The sequence below is a fragment of the Hesperophylax consimilis genome, chromosome 1 (genome assembly GCF_061612785.1).
Source record: "Hesperophylax consimilis isolate HC1 chromosome 1, BYU_Hcon_1.0, whole genome shotgun sequence".
Lineage (NCBI taxonomy): Eukaryota > Metazoa > Arthropoda > Insecta > Trichoptera > Limnephilidae > Hesperophylax > Hesperophylax consimilis.
In genome coordinates this window covers 39360378-39383693 of record NC_142836.1, presented here as the reverse complement: position 1 = coordinate 39383693, position 23316 = coordinate 39360378, and the positions used below count along the sequence as shown (strand labels likewise).

Below are 23316 nucleotides of genomic sequence, written 5' to 3'. Positions count from 1 at the left end.
GAGGTGCACGGGGCGAGGAAAACGTGTTTTCCAAAGCCACCACCTTCATACCTCCTATATTTCCTTCATGTCCCCTGACCTCATATTTTCAACGGATCAATAATTCTAACGCAAACATTATGTAGGGAATTACACTTTTTTATAAAATCATGTTCGAATATGACATCATAATATGTTAACAATACTATAACAGAAGTTGAGCTTTAAGATCCAAAACCAACGAACCAGTTCGTAAAAATGCCTGCAGAAGTTAACGTTTCTAATCCATAGGGCAGGGATTGGAAAAAAATGTCATCTTACCTTCTACACTTTCCTACCTATTTCCTACGTCCGCCATACCACAGGGAATTAATTTATATTCACCGTGTTGTCTTTTATGATACAATCTTTTAGGAAAAACAATTAAAATTTAGGGCTGCTTTTATGATTGTCTGTTTGATAGTAAAAATAATAATAATAGTCAGTATTTCGTAGGAAAGAAAGATAATGGTGCTCGTAGATTATATTCATGGGAAATGTAACAATATTGTTTGCACATGATGCAAAATGAGTATTGTTATTTTATTAAAAATCTCTTCAAATTATTGGTAGTCCGGTTAAAAACGAGATTTCAGGCTGTTTCCTGATAAACTTTTAGTCATTTCCCAAATATATTGGAACACGTGTTCATGCACCTGCAAATATAATATATGAAAATATGCAATTTTTATGAACACGTGTTCCGACATCGTGATAATACATTCGTATTTTACTAAAAGTTTATTAGGAAACTGTTGAGGGCCTGCAATCCCGTTTTTTAACCGGATTACAAATAATTTGAAGAGATTCTTAATAACATAGCGATGTTCAATATTAGTATCTCCGCATACCCCCAGACTCTATATTTATTATCCGAGTAAGTAGTTGCGTAAGATTGTTATTTCGGTGCTTTTTTAATATGTTATTTGCATTAGCGCAATTTGAAATGCGAAAAACAAATTAATGGTGAATTTAATGAATCACTTAAATGAATAAATTCACAAGACTGATTCACTAAATCGATTCACCACTGTGCATTAATCTGCCCATTTCTAAGAATGTTTTATCAATTACGGAAACGTGTACCTAGGTAAGTTTTATTATTACATGCAATATCAACAAAAAAATTCAAATGCATAATATTTTTTTACCTCCATAAAACATCGATCGAATAAAACCACTTTCTTTAAAACTGTTAGTACTGTGACCACAGACATAGGAATTAACATATGTCTATGACTGTGACGAATATTTTTAATTATTTCCATCTACGCTTTCGAAACAGTCTAGAACATTTCCTACTTGGAAAAATCAATATTTAGAAAATAACTGGTATGCATTGATAATTTTTTTTTATTGATTTTCGCCGTTCATGTATAGAAAAAAACATTTTTCAAGACTCTGTCAGGGAATGTTGAGGTGGTGAAGAAAAATGTACCTACCTGGAAATTGAGATCTTATCACAAAACATGGCTAAAGCCATTTCAAGCTACTTTTCCGTGTGAGTCTTTTGGTGATTTTACCAAAAACGAAGTGTTATATGCAACATATTACATTCTTTAATCATTCTAACTACGCAGTCGATATTATGAGATGTTTACTAATATTCCCACAACGTAATAATAATATGAATACCACCATTTTTCTAGAAGTGTTGAGCAAATTTCAGATAACGAATACGATATTGAAATTCAGTTCCGGATTTATTCCAATGTTCTGTAAAGTATTGACGTACCTAAATAACTATCACGGCGTTTACCGCAGGAGTAGGCAGAGAGGACGGACCGCCAAACAACTCGGTCTTGGCACACACTCCTTGCCTCATTCACTATCATACATCGTCTCATACATATTCTTCTGTTATTCTGACTCTTCACACCTTCGACATGGCCCGACTCTGATTCACTTGATCGTGCCTATTGATGTACCTACTCACAGGTATGTCAATCAACAATTTATTAAAGAAGTAGATTTAATATAAATCTATAACATATATTATGTTATTATATTATATAATAGATTTATATGTTTTTACAAGCAGTTTTCAGAAAAAAGACTGCGTCAGTAAAACATGTACGTCACGCACGGAGAAAAATGATTATTGCTAATGTATTAAGAATTTCTTCAAATTATTGGTAATCCGGTTAAAAGCATTGCTATCAGTTTCATGATAAACTTTGAGTGAATTCCGTATTTATCAGAATACATAATGACGAATTGCGAACATATTAGGATTTTTATGAACACGTGCTCCGACATCGTATTTCACTAAAGTTTATCAGGAAACCTATCAATTCATTTGTTACGGGCCAGCAATTTCATTTTTAACCGGATTACGAATAATTTAAAGAGATTCTTAACAACTCATTTTCTCCGTGCAGTAGGTAGCTACCTAAAAAAATATTCCTTCTAATTTACAGACGCGTTGGTTAGGTACAGACAATGTATTTGCTTGTACAAAACAAGTAGGAACTGAAAATTAATTAACTACATACCTACCTACTGCGTGACCTAGCGATCTACCAAACTCTTATATACTTCAAACCGCCCCCGTTCATCATACAATTCGGAGAATTAGGTGCGTGTTCATTTATCTTAAGTGCCTTACCGGCTAAAGGGCGGTATTGGGATTGTGGTAGCTACAATGCTTCAATGACAACAGTTTTACTTAAATAAACATGATATTTTTTCAATATAACAGAACCCCACGTCATAGAACACACTCCATCTCACACTACTACGTTCCCTCACTGCCTTTAAAATCTTAGAACGCCCTTGACTTAACACCCTTGCCACCGACCATCTGATAGATTATAAAAAAAATAATAATTAGACATTGTAGCTTACGTATACAAAGGTGAACAGGCTTACAGCTAGGCCAATTTAAAAAGACAATAATAGTATTATGTACTGTTGTCGTAAGGCAAACCAATTAGATATTATTTTCGAACTAGAATGTTATTAGAATCCTATCGGATATTATTAGCCGCAAGGCCTCGAACAAAATACAAGTACAAGGAACTAAGTCAAGGAGGTAGAAAATAATATTAATCCTACACATTTACAGAGTGTCCAGAGAAGTGCACAAACTTCGGAAGGTGGTTCTGCGAGATGGTAGTAAGTAGTAAACAAGATAAATACCGTTTTTTTTTCATAGAAGAATATAGTTTTTTTCCATACAAACAATTCAATTCAACCATTTTTCGACTACCTTAAAACGTTGAAATAAAAAAATATATATTATTTTTACTTGTACTATCATGTAGAATCACCTCCCGAAGTTTGTGCACTTATCCACGGACACATTTTTTTAGAAATTATTTATGCTTAGATAACGCCATCAATATGCACGACCGAATGCAGTCAAATAATATTTACGATCTTTTTTCCATGTGATAAAAATGTGAATATGATTTATCCATGTTATTTTGATTTATTTCTAAACCACGACATACTCGCCTGATATAAAAAAAATAAGTACAAAAAATTCCACGAATCGCATAATGTATAAATAATCTAGCAACATGCACTTCTACCATAATATAAAATCGTGATGTGTGGGCTTGCATTCACCCAGCCTTTCCAGGAGGGACCTCTTGGTGATGGTATGTATAAATAAAACCGATTTTTTAATTTCCAAATATATGTTTTTTTATCATTATTCTGTAATCTAGATCTAGAAATGGAAATTTCTATATTTCCTGAAACGATGGCCAAGCACACCCTTGAAGGGTGAGAGCAAAGAAGGCCAAAGCAATTGTATTGCAAATTGGTTTGTGAAATCACCTGCTAACGCGATCAGAGAAAAAACCATTCCAGTGTGGTGTTTGCACATTCGAAAAAAATAATATTTTGAAAATATCCACGCTCCAGCTTGTATCATATTTTGAATAATCACGTGTTTTGAATGAGCTGTATTTCGCCCGTCTGACATACTTAATTTTCTAGCTATTTTCTTGCTATAAATTGATTAATTCATAATGTAGGACCAAATAATATAGCAGGTTATTTTTAATAATATAAGTATTCCTGTCATATGTGCAATAATATGTAACGTATCTACAATTATGTCAGGAGAGTGATACACAAAAATATCGAAACTCTTGGCGGAAAAACGGTTCCCTACCCCTGTTTCAAAACCATATTTTTAGTATTTTATTAGGAAAGTTGACCTTTTACATCTTGCCAGGAAATGTCATGGAAAACTCGCCCAAGGTGTTAATAATGAGTACACTAGAAATGTGTTACTCTATAAATACCAAACACTTATATTTTACTACGCCATTTGATATTGTTTTATTTTAGTTTTCTGGAAAATAGATTATTCGCGGTCTAGTGAATCTCGAACATTTGACTAGAAGGTTGATACATATATACATATAACTGATAATAGCTATAGAATTCTTCTGATATGTAGATTTTTGCCTAGTTTAGAAGAAGTTACCGGTTCGAAATACTTAAAATTAATATTTTACTTTGCGTAGAGAGTTTGTATTTTACTTTTTTCAGGATGGAAGTGTCATCCTGGTGAAAGACAATTTCTGAAACGAAATTTTACATTGTTTGAAATAGCTTTAGTTATGTAATCAACCTTCCTTTGGGTACTTCTTCACCTGCCCAACTACCTTAGCTTCTCAGCATTCAAATTCGCAACCAAAATGGGGATATTCCAATATATGTGTCATATCGCGTGCGGAATCAAGTAAACGAGGAGATATAAGGGTAGTTATGTGAAAATGTTCCAGGAAAAGCGGAGTAGCGGGTAACGGGCCGGCTCTGTCGAAGCACGTTCATGACCCTGTCACTGGCTTGATAATAACGCACGTTGGTGGTTGCGATGTGTGCGTTTGTTTGTTATGAGTTATGAATGATTGGCCTAATTACCGGCCCGCGGTGGGTGATTGGGTGGGGGGCGGTCCCATATTAAGGGCGCAGCGGCCTCTCTGCCCCACATAACTCACGTTCGACTAGGCCCGCTAGTGGCTAGCCTGCTGCTACTGCCTACTCGCTCTGCTCGACGAAATCTCAATCTCACTCAGTTTGTGTTGGACCGTTGCGGGAGAAGCGCGTACTTGGCGAGCGCAAACAGAATCGAATACATCTTTTTTTTAATTTGGCTCTTGGCCGTTGTATGGGTGAGTTGAAAATATATTTTCTTTCAAATTTTATTTAGAAGAATACTAATATTGATTCCACGTTCCCAATTTTTACTTTTTCGAAAGGAAAACGCGAGGTCATTCATTTTGACTGTGTACGTCATTCAATTAGTAAGTAGGCGTTCCATGGTTATTCCGGTTGTAACAGTTCCACTTAACTGCTATTAGCGGAAATAGCATTAACCTTCTTTTGTTTTTTATATAACGAATATATTCATTTCATTAATCATACTTTGTTTGAGTACAAAACGCTTTGTTTGACTGCAAAAAGTACCTACAATGTATTTATAATATAATAATTATTTATGATTCATGATTCACAATTGCACATATGTTACTGGATCTCGTTCAATGTCATTATTGTTCGTGAAAAATTATCGTTTCTTGACATTTAGCAACCGACCATATAGCGCTGAAAATTCCAAACAGTGTAAAAAATGCCAAACAAACAAGATCTAAATTCCCGCGATAAGCGAGGTCATAAAATGGTAGTCATTTCATATTCTCAAAAATAAGTACCGAATTCCTTTGAAAGATGAGAATATGTATTGCATTTGGGATCTCCTTTGTGGCAGTTATATCGACCAGGAACGCACGTGGCGTCGGGACGCTGTCCCGATGTTTTCACGTGGGCGACGCCGACGGTCGTTGAATTTTCAGGACTTTCACTTTACACATATTTCGCATAGCCTACCGGTGACTGGGTAAGTACTTAGAGATGTGTCTGGATTAAACGAATGATTCATTAAATTATTTTAGGTCAGGTGTTAAATATTATTTGTTTTGATTGTGCCTGATACATGCATCATTTTTGTTTGATTATTGAACAAAATAATGTTTGTGATAAATGCCTACACGATATTCTTCGTAAATTTATGATACATAAAAATGTTTATGTATCTTCAATGTTATGGTTTTATGGGACCTACAAGGAAATAATGCGCAAAAAAAGCGTTCTGCGTCACAGTTCCCAGATGTGATAAGGATTTTCCGCCGCGATAGTGCCAGCTGTTGTTCAAGGAAGTCGATTGCGTCACCAGCGGCAATACGTACGCGTGATAGGCAGCTCGACTCCTGCTGTATCTACCACCCCCCTCCCCCCTCATCTACGTCAAACATGACATGACACTTGTTTGCAACGTGACTGAATCAATATTATGACATCACGTTTCCAGAAAATGTTAATAATTATCTTTTCATAATATTATTTAATCTACGTATTATGTTTTTTTCCAACTGTAACGATATCAATAACTCGTTTATTTATTACAACATTTCAACAATTCATATTACCAGCAAATAAAATAATATTGATTAATTTTACCATTTGGGGTACGTACAAATTTTTAAACTTTCAGAACACTTTTTACATTTATGTAAATATCTTTTCAGGGGAAAAATCTCAAATCTGGCAGGTATATTCTTAACAGTCGACCCTTATAGAAATGACAAATGAATTTCAGAATACTAATAAGACCAATAATAAATTGTGATTTCAGAGCGAGAAGTGTTAACAACATTAAGCTGTGGGAGTCTAGCAGCTCTGTCTAGCGGGGCCGGGTGCTGCGACGCGGAGAAGAACTATGGAGAAGGAGCACGAGAATTGCCTCCGGGCGGGCGGCCGGAACAGGAGGGGGGAGCCGCGGCCTCCGTGGGCCGTTGGGGCTCTGAGTGGCCGAGTTGACTCGTGCAGGGAGAACAGAGCGCCCGCCTGACCGGCCCCTGGCCGCCCCAGAACCCCCTGCCGCTGCCCGTGTGGTCGACCGCCCGTCCCCCCGTCAGCTTCCCCTCCCTGGGGGACTACGAGGAACTGGCTGGGCGCGCAGAGGCTGCGCTGCAACGCCTGCTGCTGGAGAACAACTATGACACCGTGACCAATTTCCGAACCTTGTGGCAGTCCTACCGGGCTTGCCGCTCCGGCGCCAGTCTGGCCACCTTCTTCCGCCGCTACCGGCCCCAGCTGCGCCCCCGCCGCCACACCTGCGTGGGGCTCGGCCTGGAATTGCTCAAGCGGCTGCCCACGGCTCCCGGAAGCGCCTTCCTCGTGTCCTGTGAGGAAAGCATTGGAGACGTTCGGGATTACATGGCCATGGGTGCCGGTAGAGAATGGATTGCCCCGTCTGTGGAGAAGGAGCATGTCATGGTTGCCATGCACATCCGAGTAGAAGGAAGGATGGGACTGATGCTGTGCGATCCCGGCTACCACGTGGCCAGGGTTATCACTGTCATGGCAGATCGCTGCTATCCTCATACAGGTTACTACTTGTCTTCATCAACTGATTTAATATTCACGCGTCAACACCGGGTCCTATAGAACAGTTACTAACTTTTGTGTACTTTCAGGTTGGTTTACTCAATCTGACGAGCCTCACAGCAAGAAGGAATATAACTACATCTTCAACATGAACAATCCTGGATATGTTGAATGGGTTGAAAGGGAAACGCGTGGAATGAACATCAAATATCAAACCTCCCTTGTGTACGTGGAAAAACCTTTCTGCAATCCCATCGATGTAACAGAGAGAAGAAACCTGGTTTACAATTTCAGGTACATACAACTCAATTTGATACACATTTAAAAAAAAAAAAACCTAGCAACTGAATTTTCTTTACTAAACTAAACTTTTTAGTAACTAAACTTTTGTTTTCCACAGGAGTCTTCTAGCGCGAGATCAGAAGGGACACCTGGTAGCTGGAATATACTTCCCTGTTGTGGACAAGGACGGCCAATTTACACTTTTCTTTGAAGAAAATTCTGGAAAGCAGCGAATTAAACTCAAATTTTCTCTCTTTTCCAACATAGATAAGGTTAGTAATCCTCTTCTATCAATTTATTTAAACCATAGGTTCTCAACCTTATTTTGCCCACAGCCCACTCTGAGAATATATTTTTTTAGAGCCGCCCTTCAATTTCTTTACTAACCATCTGTCACAAATCTGAAACAGTTATTGCCACGATTATATTTAAATGTGTAATCTTATATAGTCATTAGATAGGATATAACCCTATCCTATTTCTGATTTCTTTAGACTATATTTTTAACCTGCCCACGCCCTCACTGTGTCATCTCAGCGCCCCTAATTATCTCTAAATATTCTACTGCCCCCCTGAAAGTCTCAAGCGCCCACAAGGCGGCGTTCGCGAACCCAGAATTTAAATAATATTCGATTTAAGTAATCCGAATGGAGCAACAAACGATTGTTTGAATTATAATAAATTTGTTTAATAATTTTTAAAGGTACCAGAACACATTCTTGATCAGATAGCTTTGTGCAACAGCCAGATGAACTGCAGGAAGGGAGAGTTGCTGGACATCATCAAAGGTGTCTCTGAGATAATGGCCGATACATCCTTTATTACTCAAGTCTTGGCTATAAATGAGGACATCTGCACTTTGTCAGCTGATAATTAGACCACCATGAGAAGATATTTTATTAGAATGCCTTACATTACATATTACAATTAATTTATATTTTTACGGAACCCAATTTCAAATACTTATGTAAAAAAAAAATACTTGTTTGTAAACAAGAATACATAATATTGAAAGTCTAGATGCTAGTTTATGATTTATTTTCTCACTTATTATTTAATTATTGCTAATGGAATCAAAAATAACTTATTTTAATTATAAAAATTGTTATGCATTATAATCAGATTGTTCATAGTAGTTCTTAGTCACAAAGTAGTAAACCATTGTTTTTATACACTGATACTAACCTTATCTGCTGTCTTAATCTTTTTATGATTTAAGAAATATTTCCACAATTTTATCTGTTGCATGACCATGAAATTGAATCAATAAATTTTATTTTAACCATCAAATTATTTTTTTTTCTTCTGAATTCTACTTATTGACTGACTGAGTGTGCTGTACAAATGTGTATTCACCACACTCTGTAATACTTGCAGCACGTTTCAGAGTGGAAGATAATCTAAGGACGGGGTGTTCGAACAATTCCTCAAATTTTTAAGTAGATTTTCTGTTATTTTATATGTAATTATTACCCAGTTGTTTCACAAAACTTTCACAGAACTTGAAAATCAACGTTGAAATTTGATGAATTGTTCAAATTCTGCGAAACAACCCGTCATAAGTATTGCCCTTGTGTAAGACCACCATTTAGAACTGAAGTTGCTTGAAATGGAAGCCGTGTTTGGTGACCAGATCTGAATAGCCTCTATCTGGTACTCCCTCACCTTCCTCTTCCATCTCCTTCCCCTCACCGCTACCTTCAACCTCATAACATACCCCAATTGGGAATGCCAGTCTCATAGGCTCTAGACGTTTGGGAGTCTTGTGTGGTATTTATATTTAAAAAAAATTTTAATACATATGTACAAAAAACAAAATTAGCGGATTTTTTTCTTAGCAATTTATTCATAACATAAGAAAGATACAGCAATTCTAATCAAGTTATCAATAGTAATTTGAGAATACACTTAGCTCGATTATTACTGTAAGAAATCATATCACATTATTCCTTTATTAAACTAATTCCTACAACTTACATAATTATACATATTAATTGATAACTCCCCAGAATCTTAAACATGAATAGTAAATTTACTTTAACAGTGAAGAAAAAATAATTAACCTTTACAATGCTGGCCTTTTCAATGCAGTATATCCCATTATATATTTGAATGAAACTTCATGAATCACAAATGTGACTTCCACATACGGGGATAGCCGCCGATAGATCATATATTGGACAGTGGCGTATCTAAAGTAAAACAACGAAAATAAATGTGGCATCTCGCGATGCAACAATTAAAATATACACCAGATTAAATTATTTATTTAGGAAGTTTCAAACTGTAAATTAGCACTTGTAAGCTAATGTATCTCAGAAAATGTAAGAAAAATTATTTTTAGTAGCATTTTGTATTTTCCCTATCAACAATAATTATCTCATTGAATAGCAGAAATCGTCCATCACTAATAATACTACTACTAGTACACTAATATGTACAAGGGAAATGATGCAATTCAACAAACATTGTATCGTGTTGTCTTTCTACCTAATTGTACTTTTTAATGTCAGAAATATGCGGAAAATGTAAAATATGAAATCCAGTAAGTAAATTTAATTATAAATAGAAAATTGAAATGAGGTCCTGTTACTTTAGCCAATTGTGTTGGCTGAATTGTACTTATATTGGGTATTTGAAAGCAGGGCCGGCCCTAAGACAAACAGCGCCTGGCGCTAGTAAAAGCCCCAAGGGCGCTGTGTTAGGTGTCATCAGCGCCTTGGCAAGTCGGCGCTTCTCCTGCACAGGGCAGGCCCTGTTTGAAAGAACTATGAAATGACGTGGAAAATAAAATTGGAACATTCCACAAAATTGTCACATAGAATTTACAAGAAAAATCATTTCAAAATTTAAAGTTGTTAAATTATTGTATTCTGAGTCATGTTGAGCCTTAGAGATAAAACTTATAATAATAAAAGAATAAATCATGCATTCTTAAATAGCTTTCCCCGATAACAGCAAGATTCGAGGGCACACGTCGGTCTCTGTGTTTGGATAGACCTATTTGTATAAGCATTCTTTAGCACAAAGCTAATTTTATCATTGCTCTTTCGTATGTAAACTGCCGGAACGTGTACGATGGCATTATAGCCCAGCTATTTGGCCAAGCAGTTTTAGTCCAGGTCAATATCAGTAGTGAGCCAGGAATTAGCTTCCGACAAGAGTATGCACTTCAGTGACTTGAACGAATGTCTTTATATATTATGGAAGGACTTTAGGAGACGGTCATCAACCGTGACTGTGTAAGTCATTGAATGCGGTGTCAACCATTCTCTCAAGTCCTTACATTCGGCAGATACATTCTGTGTAAGATCTTTGTGGGAAATCATTTATCACATTTGTTTTCATAAAACTACAAAGATACCCCCTAATGTTTCAGAGTTATTAACTAAAATCATGTAAAAACTAAAAAGGAGGGTAATAAAAATGACTGCCTACTATTGAAGAAATAAATTGCAGTTATTATGTCAAGTAGGGTCTTTGTACAATGAAGGAGATGTCCTGTAGATAGAGATGATGTCATGAGAATTAAATATGATGACAATGAGGAGCGATACAAGGTGGAACATCCGCTCATCCGTGTTATGAATAATGGTGTGGGTCCAGAAAGAAGATACCACGCAGATAGAAATCTTCAAAAGATATTTGGATATCTTGAAAGTAACAGATTACAAGGAGTAAATAACACAGATCATTTTCACTATTTCTGAAGTGACATGATAATGGATGCGATGGATCACTCCGGACTGCAGGGTGTTCAGTAATCGGGGTTGTTGTGGTGGTTTTTGGGGTTCCGCTGCTTGGTCCTCTGCGGGTGCAGGGAGCCGTATGTCTGTCTGACAGCGGCACTGCTGAAAGTGAAGGAGTGACTTAGTTACCATACTATAACAAGAATGTTTCTCTCTAACAGGAGTGCGTAGACTTTCTAGCGAAATAAAAAAGAAATCAACCTAAATAAAATTTCAAATACGTAACATGTATGTTAACTGAATGAATACAGATTGGGAAGTATATTTAATTTAATATTTCTGCATTCAAAATACTACTTTAGGCAAAGGTGATTTTTAAGAAGACTATTTCGGGTTTTGGTCTTAATTATGTTGAGAATTGAAAATTGCATATTTGAGTACATCGTTGACCATGAACAGGAAACGATAGAATTTTAAAGACCACTTGTTTCACAGAATTTGAATAATTCATCAAATTTCAAAGGTAATTTCCAAGTTCTGTTATGTATATCATTATGGGACAGTTGCTTCACAGAACTGAAATAATGACAGAGCTAGAATAGAACTTTCACACAACTTGAAAATTAACCATAAAATTTGATGAACTAATTCATGATCTGAAATGAAGAGATAGTTTATAATACGATGTTCTAATATTGTTTTTAAAAAATATTTTTTAGGATTAAATAAATACATCTATAAAGTAAATGAATGGGGTGTGTTTAATTATTTTAAGTTGAGATGATGATAAAGCGCTAGATAAAGTGAGGGCGTACAGTACCTGTGGGAGTGTGGTGAGGAGGACAGCGCCAGCGGGCTGGGGGACATGTGGCGGAGCGGGCGGCGCGCAGCTATCTCCCTCCTGCTACTGCTACATGCCATACACATACAAGCTACACTACTGTTCTCTCTTACTCCTTACACTACCACCATAGATACATATCATATTAATTATGCATAATGCTCGCCGGCATCTCTGTTCAATTTCGCTGAGTGCATTTTTTTTAAAGAAAAATATTCCTTCCAGAAACAATAATAAAGACTACAAATTGAACCCATTTGTGGAAAAACAGCATAATGACCATTTAAATTAACGGGAATATGTTAAGTCCATAAAATAACTAAATTTTAATTTTTTTAAAACAAATGAAAACAGATCAATTATGAAAATGAATCTTCTTATGAACACAGTACTGCGGCTGTAACTAAAAAGAGAATCTTCCTGAGACTCTCAAGGAAGACACTGTGTTTTTAGTTACCGCGGCAGAGTACTTCAAGTAAGCTCAAAGTAAAATAACTAGTGTTCAATTTTTCTCTTTCAACAGTGTTTGAATGTTGGTATAAAATTAGCCTATATTTATAATTCAAAGTGATTTTTTAATAACCATTCACCAAGCAAATATTTTGAGATAACACTGTTTTTCCACATAGCCCAGCTGATAAAAGCAAATGGAATGCAAAAATAAACATATTTAAAGCAAGTAAATGACAGAAATAATATTTATAAGCAATGAGCAAATAACAAAAACTTTAATAAGTTTATCAAAATAAAAAATAAGAAATACATAATACACATTTATATCCGGACCACCGTAATATTAATTATGCATAATGCTCGCCGACATCTCCGTTCATTTTCACTGAGTGCATTTTTGATGTTTAATGTTATAACACATCCCCTCCGAACTGCCATAATTTATGCCAATCGACATAATGTTTTTTTTTAACGTAAATACTAGTATGCCTTAACGTTTCACAGTTTAGCAGGAGATTTTGCTATGGGATTGGTCCACCCATGGGAGTGTTCGGCACTGAACTGGATTATATTAAAAAAAATAATGTGATTTCAATTTCAAAATTTTTAATTAATAATAGTAAAATCATTTTTTTTTTTTTTTTTGGTTTAATTGGGATTGCATCTTCCTTCCCAGAACTGGAGTCGACAACTGTACCGACCTCACCAAATTCCAATCGGGTAGAACCGACATTTATTTAGTATATTAACTGCTGTAACGTCATACAATTTCAAAGAAATGCGTGTATATCCGCATGTGTATACCTGACTGACACAAAAAGTTGATAGAATGCATTGTCCTAGACAACAAGTCTATCTGCCGAATTTAAGCTGAATCGGATGTCGGGAAATGGGTTAATTTCCGCTTCCAAGATTAAGATTCATTCGTTCCCAAAAACAAAAGTGAAATTCAAATAATGTATTTATAAAAAAAAAATTATGGCATTTTTACAACATACATAAATAAATTCACGATAAGTTTAGTTTGCAGAGAAGGAGCAAACCTGGATCTTGGGGAGACCCATGTTGGGAGGGGGTTGGAAATACAGAAGCCAAAATCTTCGACAGCAGACGTATTAGCTATTTGGCAAAATAAAAAATGCACGTTGACATCTGTAGTTCCTGATTTCACCGCTACCTGGGTTTACAGTGGTCCAAATAGAAATACAAAATTCTAAAGCAAATTAAAAGAAGGAAAAATTATCATAAATATGGGCAAAATAATAAATCTACAAAAAATGTCATAAAGTGCAAGCAATGCCCACTGAATTAACATATTGTTTAGATAATAGTAATGCAAGAGACAAGATACCTGTTGGAAGGGGCGGCAGAGGGAGAGGGCAAGAGAGCGAGCTGGCGAGGACGGCCCGAAGCTGATCCTCCTTGAAGTCGTTGCCCAAATTCCCTACAAGTTCATGATAGAGTTAACACTTTCTTCAAGATTTAACATGTTGTTGAATTGGGATTCATTTGATGTTTCGGGTACAGAAAAGTCAGACTTTTCTGTATATTGTATGTACAGTAACTCATTACATCTAGTAAGTTTTTATAAAGGGCACAAAAAAAATTATAAGATGAGAATATAAGGGATTCAAATTGGGCCATTTTTGAAATTATGTTTCAAGGGACAAAAAACTAATACATAGCCGTCACGGGAAGCCTGGCGGATGTGAAACATCAAAATTGATTTTTATTGAGAGAAGTGAAAATGAAAGTAAACAAGTCTTTATATTTTTACTAGCTGTACCCCACCACACGTTGCTGTGGCTCAGTCTGTCTGTGCAGAGTGAGAAACAATAGCGCATTTTGCATTTACGTCCAACAGATAGCACTGTTTAAAAAAAAAGCATGTTTTTACCTGTCACATATATATAATTTATGTATCTTTATAAAAACACACGCATGTTGAAATGCGACATTGTGTCAAAATTTCAAAGCAATCGGGGAAGACCTTTCGGAGATTTAAAATTTTGAACAAACAAACCCTAGCACAAACTCCTCAAACAATTCTCCTGATTAACGAAGGGTTCTTCCGAAACCGGAACAGTTTAAATAAAATTAAGGTGGTCAAAAAGAAATTTATTTGTATTTTATTGTAAATTATGACGAGCCACAAAGTTAATACTTTTTACAAATACGTAATTACATTTTTATTTATATTTGAATTATTATTATTAAAATGTACACAAATAAATATATTTGAAATTAAAAATTCACCATCATTTACAATAGATCTATTGCCAATTTTAGTGAGAGTAAAATCAAATACACTACACAGAGTTCTGTCGGCCATGCAAGAGTTTCATCCTGTCTTGTCACGTTTGCTACGCACGAGTTTGTTTTACCTCCCCAGGTGCGCCAAAAGATGTTTACATAAAAAAATTCTTATGTGGGAACCCCATGTTTGAGTTATACTGTAATTCAGTCAATAACTGAAATTCAGTGGCTGTGCGAAATGCGAATGCAAATGGTAGCAGAAGTCGGGGACGCCCGAAGAAGACATGGCACGATCAAGTGAATCAGATACTTGAATCGAGCTATGTCAAGAGTCAGAATAATAGAAGAGTATGTATGAATGTGAATGAGGCAAGGAGTGTGTGTCTAAATCGAGTTGTTTGGCAGTCCTTACTATCTACCTACCCCTGCGGAGAAACGGCGTGATGGTTAGATAGTTAGTTAGTCAGTGGCTGTATATTCATCCCATTTATTAATCCTTTGCACGTTAATCAAAGAAAATAGTTCCTCACATCCTAATATTTTTACAGTTCATGGGTCGTTGGTCGATTAACATTTCAAAAATGGAGAAAAATATCTGAGATTTTCAATGGTATGATAGGTTAAAGAAGGTTTCGTAACATGCTTATGAAAAATTATGACATGACAACATCGTCCAATTGTGTCTCAATTACTATATTAATTGCTGCCAACAATCAGAACTGTTTTAGATGAGTCTCTTGTTGGCATTACAGTGGGTACTTTCATTATTTCACTGTCTACCGCAACAATAATACATAAATTATGATCTGTCAGTTAGGAATAAAATTATCAATAGTGGTTGTCTGAAAATACGATGTTCCTATTACATTGGCAAGAGTCCATTATAAATAAAGATGTGAATATGACTCACTTCACAATTGTATGCTAATTAGCCGTTTAATTTGATAGTAACCTTCGTAAATGTAAGTTTTGTGAAATGTTTACCTTGTGAAATCTTCAGCTTCTTCTTCTTCAATGTTGATGAATTCTTCCCTCTCCTCCAAGTCTCCAGAGCGCACATTCTGTTCTCGCTCGACTACGTGGCCCCTGTCATTGATGTGATGCCCTGTAAGAAAGTAAATACGTCAAATTAGGTAATGAGGGTCTCCGTGGTCAAGGGGTAACTCTCGACTAGCAATTCGGATATTGCACTTCGTTCCCCTTGTGTGTGCAAGTAAATTTTATTTAATTTGCCAAATTATTTCACCATTAATTAATTAAAAATAATATACATATTATATTTGTGGTAGAGTGGAAGATACTCTTAGTTCCGCCCCGGTGAAAGACCACGCATTCCAAAATTGTCTTCCCCATCTCTTTACACCTTCGGCCTCAATAGCTACAGACAATTGGGAGCAGTTGGAACTCTTGAGTGGTATTCACATGAAAAGCTTTATTAACCCATCGGCATACTAATTTTGATTTGTGACATCCGTGCATACTTGAGAAGGATTATTACTGTGCAGTATTGCACCCCATATTTCCCCAAATTAAACACTTTTTATGCTTTTATATAGATTAAAATGTTATTGTGAACTATCTAAGTATGTGGGAAAAGTTTTAGTCGCCCCAATGGGGCGGGCAATATGCCGATGCGAAAAAATGCAGCCCCCCAATCTTGGCGACAGGTATGCCGATGGGTTAAAAACATAATTAAATGTTTTTACATCCTCAGCATAATTATTAATGTGACCAATGTGGAGTAAGTCTTGCACAAATCTCACAACTGAATAAAATAAAATTCGTGAACTGGTACGAAGCGCTTACTTTTTGATATTAATTTGATATTATTGTTTAAATGCCTTACTATAGTCGTGGTGTAAATATTATGCGGCACAAAAGGTCGGAACCGAGAAAACCATGACTTGTTACCGCAGCCTTAAATCGGGCTTAAGTTTAGCTTATCTATCAGAGGAGGTAGACTTGCCCCAGCATGAAATCCGGGTATCATTTCAACAAGCACGTGACCACATTTTTGGCACCGTGAGGGTTCGAGAATGCTTTGAATAATCTTTCGACATAAGTTGTACGTTGAACGCCAAAGAGTACACATTAAAATAACCAGATGACCCTGCGCAGAAAAGTAAAGTTCAGCAAAGTAACGCAACGACGGCTTTTCTACACAGGATCTGAATGTTTCTTCTTGAACGAATCGCCTGTCGTAGCGATGCTAAAATTAAGTGCGACTTGTAAATTATAACACATTTGTAAAAGTGTCTAACTAAATAGTGGAAAAAAATATACAATTTTGGAAACAAGCCCAAACTTCTTGTACTGGACACCTACGCCAGTGACATTGACTGTAAATGCCGTTTTCCTCTGGGGGTACCTTGGGTAAGGATTGGCAAAAAAACACAACTTGCGAATGTCGTCGGACAACTGACTGGTTGGGCCAGTTGTTTGTGTATTTATTGGGTTCAAATTCTTAATTTCTACATGTGTTAATGTGGAGCAATTATTCCTAAATCTAAACAGAAATATGATAAGCGTCACAGCGCCGAATTAATTACTAAGGTCCCACGGTGTGTCGTGTGAGTAATTCATCCTTGAACTGGCGATATGACACTTGTGCAGTGATTAAAAATCTTATCATCGTACGAGACAAGCCTCAAAGGAGTCGGCATCGTAAAATGTGTGACATGAGACAAAAATTTATTTTCTTGGTTATTCAATAATTATTTAGGTATATCCATCTGCTGTCCGGTACACTTCTGTTTACCCAATTTGGGATATGTAGTATAAGTTTTTTACGCAGTCAGCAATTTAGGAGCAGATTTTATTTTCACGCACTAATGGTGACATTACAATGCGAGGTGCCTGTATACTGACAGATTCCTTTATTGACAAATCACTGACAGGTTCACGCAGACGCCACTTCGTCTGTTCTTCTCGCTTGTATGGGCAGCTCTGTCTATCCTTATTCTGTGATACCAAAAATGAACCAGCGCATAAGAATCTAATAAGTAAGACATAATAAATACATGTATTTAATATGTTCATTTATAATCTTCAAACAAACATATATTTTTTCATCTAAAACTAGCGCAATAGCCAGATAAGATATTTCCAGTATACCTAATTGTATTTGTATTGAAGAAAAACCACAAAAAAACAATGTAACAATGTCTTATCAATACATTATGTAGTTCACAGTAATGAAATAACGCTTTTTAAAGTCAAATTTGAAACGGAACTTATTAATTATTAACTTAAGCATTTATTAGTTTCAAATAAAGGTATGATTCATCTAACTTTTGAATATACATAATTTAATTTTACCTGGATATTATTATTAAAGATTAACCTGTTTGACCTATTCAAGGGTAAAAACCAGATTAGTTATAATATTTCATTAATAATATCAATAATATGTACCGATAGACATCTTTTTGGTGCCGGTGCGCGAATCCTGAACAGTGCGTCGAGTCTCCTTTACGCCCCCGGGCCCCAGCTGAGTACTACTGGTGGCACTGTAGACCTGCAGATAATAAATAATAATATTTAGATACATAAATGATAAAGCTACATTAGTTAATCAATTAAATTAAACAGTTTTAATTTTACGAAAAATTGGCATTGGCAAACAGAGGTTCTAAGGAAAATTGAATATTCAAATTTGACGGCCGGCGTGGTCTAGTGGTATACGCTTTTGACTACAGATCCGAAGGTCGCGGGTTCGAACCCGGCGTGCGCAAATAAATTTTATTTGATTTGTGTTATTTCACAATTAATTAATTTAAAATAATATATAGTATATTTGCGGCACGTTCCAGAGTGGAAGATACTCTCAGTATCGCCCTGGTGTAAGACCACCATTCAGAATTGAAACGTTGCTTGAAATGGCTTTAGCCGTGTTTGGTGACCAGATCTGAATAGCCAGGTACTTCCCCACCTTCCTCTTCCCCATCTCCCTCCCCTCCCCAATACCCTCAGCCTCACAACATACCCCAATTGGGGATGCCATAGTCTCACTCGCTCCAGACGGGAGCAGTTGGGACTCTTGTGCGGTATTACTGTAAAAAAAAAAAAAAAAAAAAGTATTCTACGACAAACAATTTATTTTTTTAAATTTTATTTATTTGAATATCCCACAGGAGTCCCAACTGCCCAGAGCCAGTGGGATTATGGTAAATCCGGTTGAGGTACCCGGCTATTCAGATCTAGTTATCAAACTTGGTTTTGACATTTCAAGCAACTTTTCGATTCTGATTATTGATCTTTGACCGGGGCAATACTGAGAGTACCTACCACTCTGGAACTTGCCGCCAATATACTACAATATAATATATATTACATAATTACTTGCGCATGCAGGGATTCAAACCCGTAACCTCTGGATTCGAAGGTGAGGATCTTAACTACTAGGCCACGGGATCGTTTGATGAGTAAATTTAAATAATGCTTTGACAAAGTTTGAAAAATTAAAGACATGTATTATAATATTTGATAAAGTAAATGGCAATATTTATTTACTGAATATCAACGGTATAAATATACCATACAACATAATTCATGTCACAGAATAACAATTGACTGTGGCATTTGATCATAAAATGACGACAGAAAGTGTGAAATTAATACTAGAAGGAAATACAAGTACATACAAAATATTATCAACAAGTATGAGTAGATTTACGTTACATTAGTAATGATTTAGAAGATATGATAGTACAGCCTTCTTGTACCTAGCTTCTGTGCAGTTAAACAGATCTGCTACATCTGCTTACCTATTACTAAATTCATGTAATCTAGGTGTACAAGCGAGTGTTTGAAATGCTTAGTCTTGGAATTGTTACAATTAAACAGGGTTTTAGAACGAGTAGCATACTTCAATGAGGTTAATTAAATCGAGGCTGTCTACACTACCATTTACAATATTGAACATAAATATTAAAAATATATGGCTAATATTAATCTTTTCACTAAGTAATTATAGTTTATACTTTCAATGGGAATACCGAGTTTAAAATTAATGTGTCTGAGGAATTTGTGTTGAATTTTTTCTATTGAATCTGAATGTATTTTATAATGTAGGGACCAGATCGAGGAGTTATATTCGACTTGACTTCGAACTAAAGATGTATACAAAATTTGATATGTTTTGTTTGTGTAGAATATTATACGTACTTGAGGTCTGCCATCGGGACCATTGGACATCACAACAGTGCTGCTACTGAACGAGTTGCAACGCCCATTGTCTAATCCACCTTTAATTTAAACAAATTTAACATTAGCTTCATTATATTATAGCGATGGCCGCTGATACTTAATAAATTCATGTCTACCAAGTAATGCTGAACATCTGATTGAAATGTTAATGGCGGTAAGAATAGTGGACACAAAACTAATGTCTAAATTTGTCCGGGAAGTTAAAGAATTCTGCGCATAATGATACCCCTTTAAGCTGACACAGCTTATCATAACTTTACTATATTTTCAATTGTCTGTGAAATCAAGTAATTGTGTGCATGCTTGCCATGTTCTACATTGTGCATAATTGGTAGACATGAAGTTAGTAAGAACCACAAACATCCAAATTAATAAACTTGCCCTAACATGATATCTGGGTATATTCGCAGAGCTGGAGGCATATCACATGACCATATTTTTGGCAACAGGAGTGTTCGAGAATGCTTAGAATAAACTACAACATCAGTTGTACATTGACCACCTAAGATTGCACATTGAAATAACCAGACCCTGCGCAGAAAAGTAAAGTTCGCAAAAGTAAGGCAAAGGCTTGTAGCGCAATCCCTTGTGGGACTTTTCTGTGCAGGATCTGGATGTTTGTTTTTTAAACGAACCGCCTAGCATAGCGACGCTAAAATTGAGAGAGGTGGGTAAATTATAACACATTTGTAAAAGTGTCGAACTAAATAGTGTAACAAAATATTACATTTTGGAAAAAGGCCCGAACTTTTGTTTTAATTTTTTTTTAAGGCTGCCAGCAATTTGCGCGCAATTGTAAAAAGGACTATTTAATTTTCGAGGAGTGAATGGTAAGTTTCGAGTTGCCTGTATACTGTCAGATTCATTTATAGACAAATCACAGAAAGGGGGATGACGGTTACGTCGCCTCCCATGCTCAGCGCAAATTGATTTGTTCCCCTTTCCCTGGTTAATATTTTCCTATTAATTTGAATGTCTGTGCCAAGAACTATAACTCCTTACAAGGTTAAAAAATCATAAAAATATTAAGATCAAATAAAAGTAAGATTATTTTTAGAAAATTTTCAAGTTTTGTTATATTTGTTATATTTATTTTTTTAATTAGTTTCAATTGCAAGTTTGTACATGATGTAGGTATAAAATATAATATAATTATAAATTCAATTTTCTTCACAGTCCTCCTCACTAGGGTTTCCTGTTCTGAGACGGCCTATAGTTTTTAAACTTTAGTATTTAGGTTCAAGTTCACTTTGTCCTCTCAGCCATGTTTTCATGTTCTCAGCCAAGTAAAACAATAGTTTTATTATTTGGCAATTTTTAGAAGATGAGAACATTATTTGGTTACATTGTTCAAGCAAATAGCACAGTGTGAACAAACAAGTGCAAATCGGTATACCTAAGAAGATGGTTTATTCTGACGGTACTTACGGCAACAGATGTCATGAGATCATAGGGATTGGCAACGACATACAGTACCAATATTAATAAATAAATCTCAACTTTTGCCAGCATTAAAATGCATTTGACAGTGCAACACACAAATGAAAGAAGATAAAAATGTAAACAATTTCCATTTTTCTTCAAAGGTGTTGTTACAGTCGATGAAATAAGTACCTTAACCTTATATTTTAATGGGCAACCATTATTTTAGAACAATGATTATCCATTAAAATATCCTCCTCACAAAATTTCCTGAAACACTATTCACATCTTTCCTCAAGAATATCAAAATTATAGATCATTTACTAAGTTTCCCACCATGTCTAACAATAACCATCAGATTGTTGATTACCAAATAGTCATAACATTGCACACAAGGCCCATTCTAATAATGACCGAAAGTAAACAAGTTATTCAGACAACAGGCAGCAGCGCTCAGAACTCCAGAAGGCATTGATTTCACATCAATACTGTCAGGATTTACATAATAATGACCAATTAATTATTACGTAATTGTCATGATTATTACAGAGGTCACGGCTTTCCAATACTCGGGTGGGAAGAATAACAGTTAACACAGGACCGTCACATTACCAGAGTAGGGGGAGACAGCCTGAGCTGCGGGCAGTTGAGACATGGCCCACATGGGCTGCTGTATGTCATGGCCGGGCGGCCGACTCATTCCTTTTGAAAAAACAACCCTTTAAATTGTTTAATTAAATAGAACCCTGATCTCACAATACAGAAGGCAAAACAAACATGTTTCATTACAGAAACCATCACAAATAGGGAATCTTATTAATTATCAATAAGCTGAAGTGAAGAGTGTTGTTAAATTATAACAAACTATAATATTATGTTATGTTAAAAACGAAAGAAGTTCGGGCATTGTTTATTATTTCAGGATGGAAAATAATCGCCGTCGTCTTATGGCTCAGTAAGGAATCGACATAATTGAAGTGCTGAAAGAGTCTGCACAGAGAAGTAAAGTTCGCTTAAGTAATGTCCATCCAATCGGCAGCATAGTCCATTGTGGGACTTTCTATGCAGGGTCTTACAGCACATGGTTTAGGTCGATTCTTTACCGACCCATGGAACAAAGAACTAAGCTTCGAACTCACTCGGTAACAAAACTACAAAATTCAATGGTTTTTCATTATCAGGCTTATAATAGTATTAACGGAAGGACAAACCTGTCAATAAGCGATTCATGTTCATATGGGGCATGAATGGCATCATGGCGTTGCGGGGATGGTGGTGTGGAGCCATTATGGACAAGGGTCCTCCCATTCCCCCCAATCCTCCGATTGCACCGAGTCCTCCCATGCCTCCCATGCCTCCCATGCCCCCCATGTCACCCATCATCCCGAACGGGTCGGAAAACATCGAACTCATCATAGAATTCATTTGACGCATCTGACGGTAGTGTGCCCTGGAAAACAGTAAATTTGAGTACAAAATTCAAAGAAAGAAAGTAATAATCTGAAAACGTCACACAAATGCATCTCAAAACACAAGAAACATACCCGAAAAACGGGTCATCGTCGAAATCGTTCATCATTGATTGACCGAACATTGATGTCACAGTAGGCAGCACAAAGAGTTGAAGATGGTTTGTATATAATTTTCACGCTAACGTCCAGTCCCGTTTATAAGTTAAATTATTGTAATTTCTTTTCTAGAACCACGAAATATTTGGAGAATAAACTAGAAAACTGG

The 23316-nt window shown here is 36.1% G+C and overlaps 2 protein-coding genes across 8 annotated transcripts; one reads left to right on the top strand and one right to left on the bottom strand.

Moving 5' to 3' along the window:
* Nucleotides 1-7119: 7119 nt before the first annotated feature.
* Nucleotides 7120-8674, top strand: LOC149426864 (uncharacterized). The gene is made up of 4 exons (XM_089638883.1): nt 7120-7429; nt 7518-7722; nt 7829-7982; nt 8414-8674. The coding sequence occupies exons 1-4, from the start codon at nt 7258-7260 to the stop codon at nt 8585-8587; spliced, it is 705 nt and encodes a 234-aa protein (XP_089495009.1). The 5' UTR covers nt 7120-7257; the 3' UTR covers nt 8588-8674.
* Nucleotides 8675-9528: 854 nt separating this feature from the next.
* Mlf (myeloid leukemia factor) lies at nt 9529-23316 on the bottom strand. 7 transcript variants are annotated; one of them, XM_089633781.1, is made up of 9 exons: nt 23124-23316; nt 22791-23029; nt 22192-22281; nt 20116-20195; nt 18364-18466; nt 15934-16054; nt 14045-14137; nt 12220-12309; nt 9529-11561 (listed from the first exon to the last, which is right to left on the bottom strand). In XM_089633781.1, the coding sequence occupies exons 1-9, from the start codon at nt 23171-23173 to the stop codon at nt 11468-11470; spliced, it is 960 nt and encodes a 319-aa protein (XP_089489907.1). In that variant the 5' UTR covers nt 23174-23316; the 3' UTR covers nt 9529-11467. The 7 variants fall into 7 exon arrangements, with proteins under 7 accessions (XP_089489907.1, XP_089489915.1, XP_089489922.1 ...); XM_089633789.1 differs by having other exon boundaries at nt 9529-11558; XM_089633796.1 differs by having other exon boundaries at nt 12220-12306.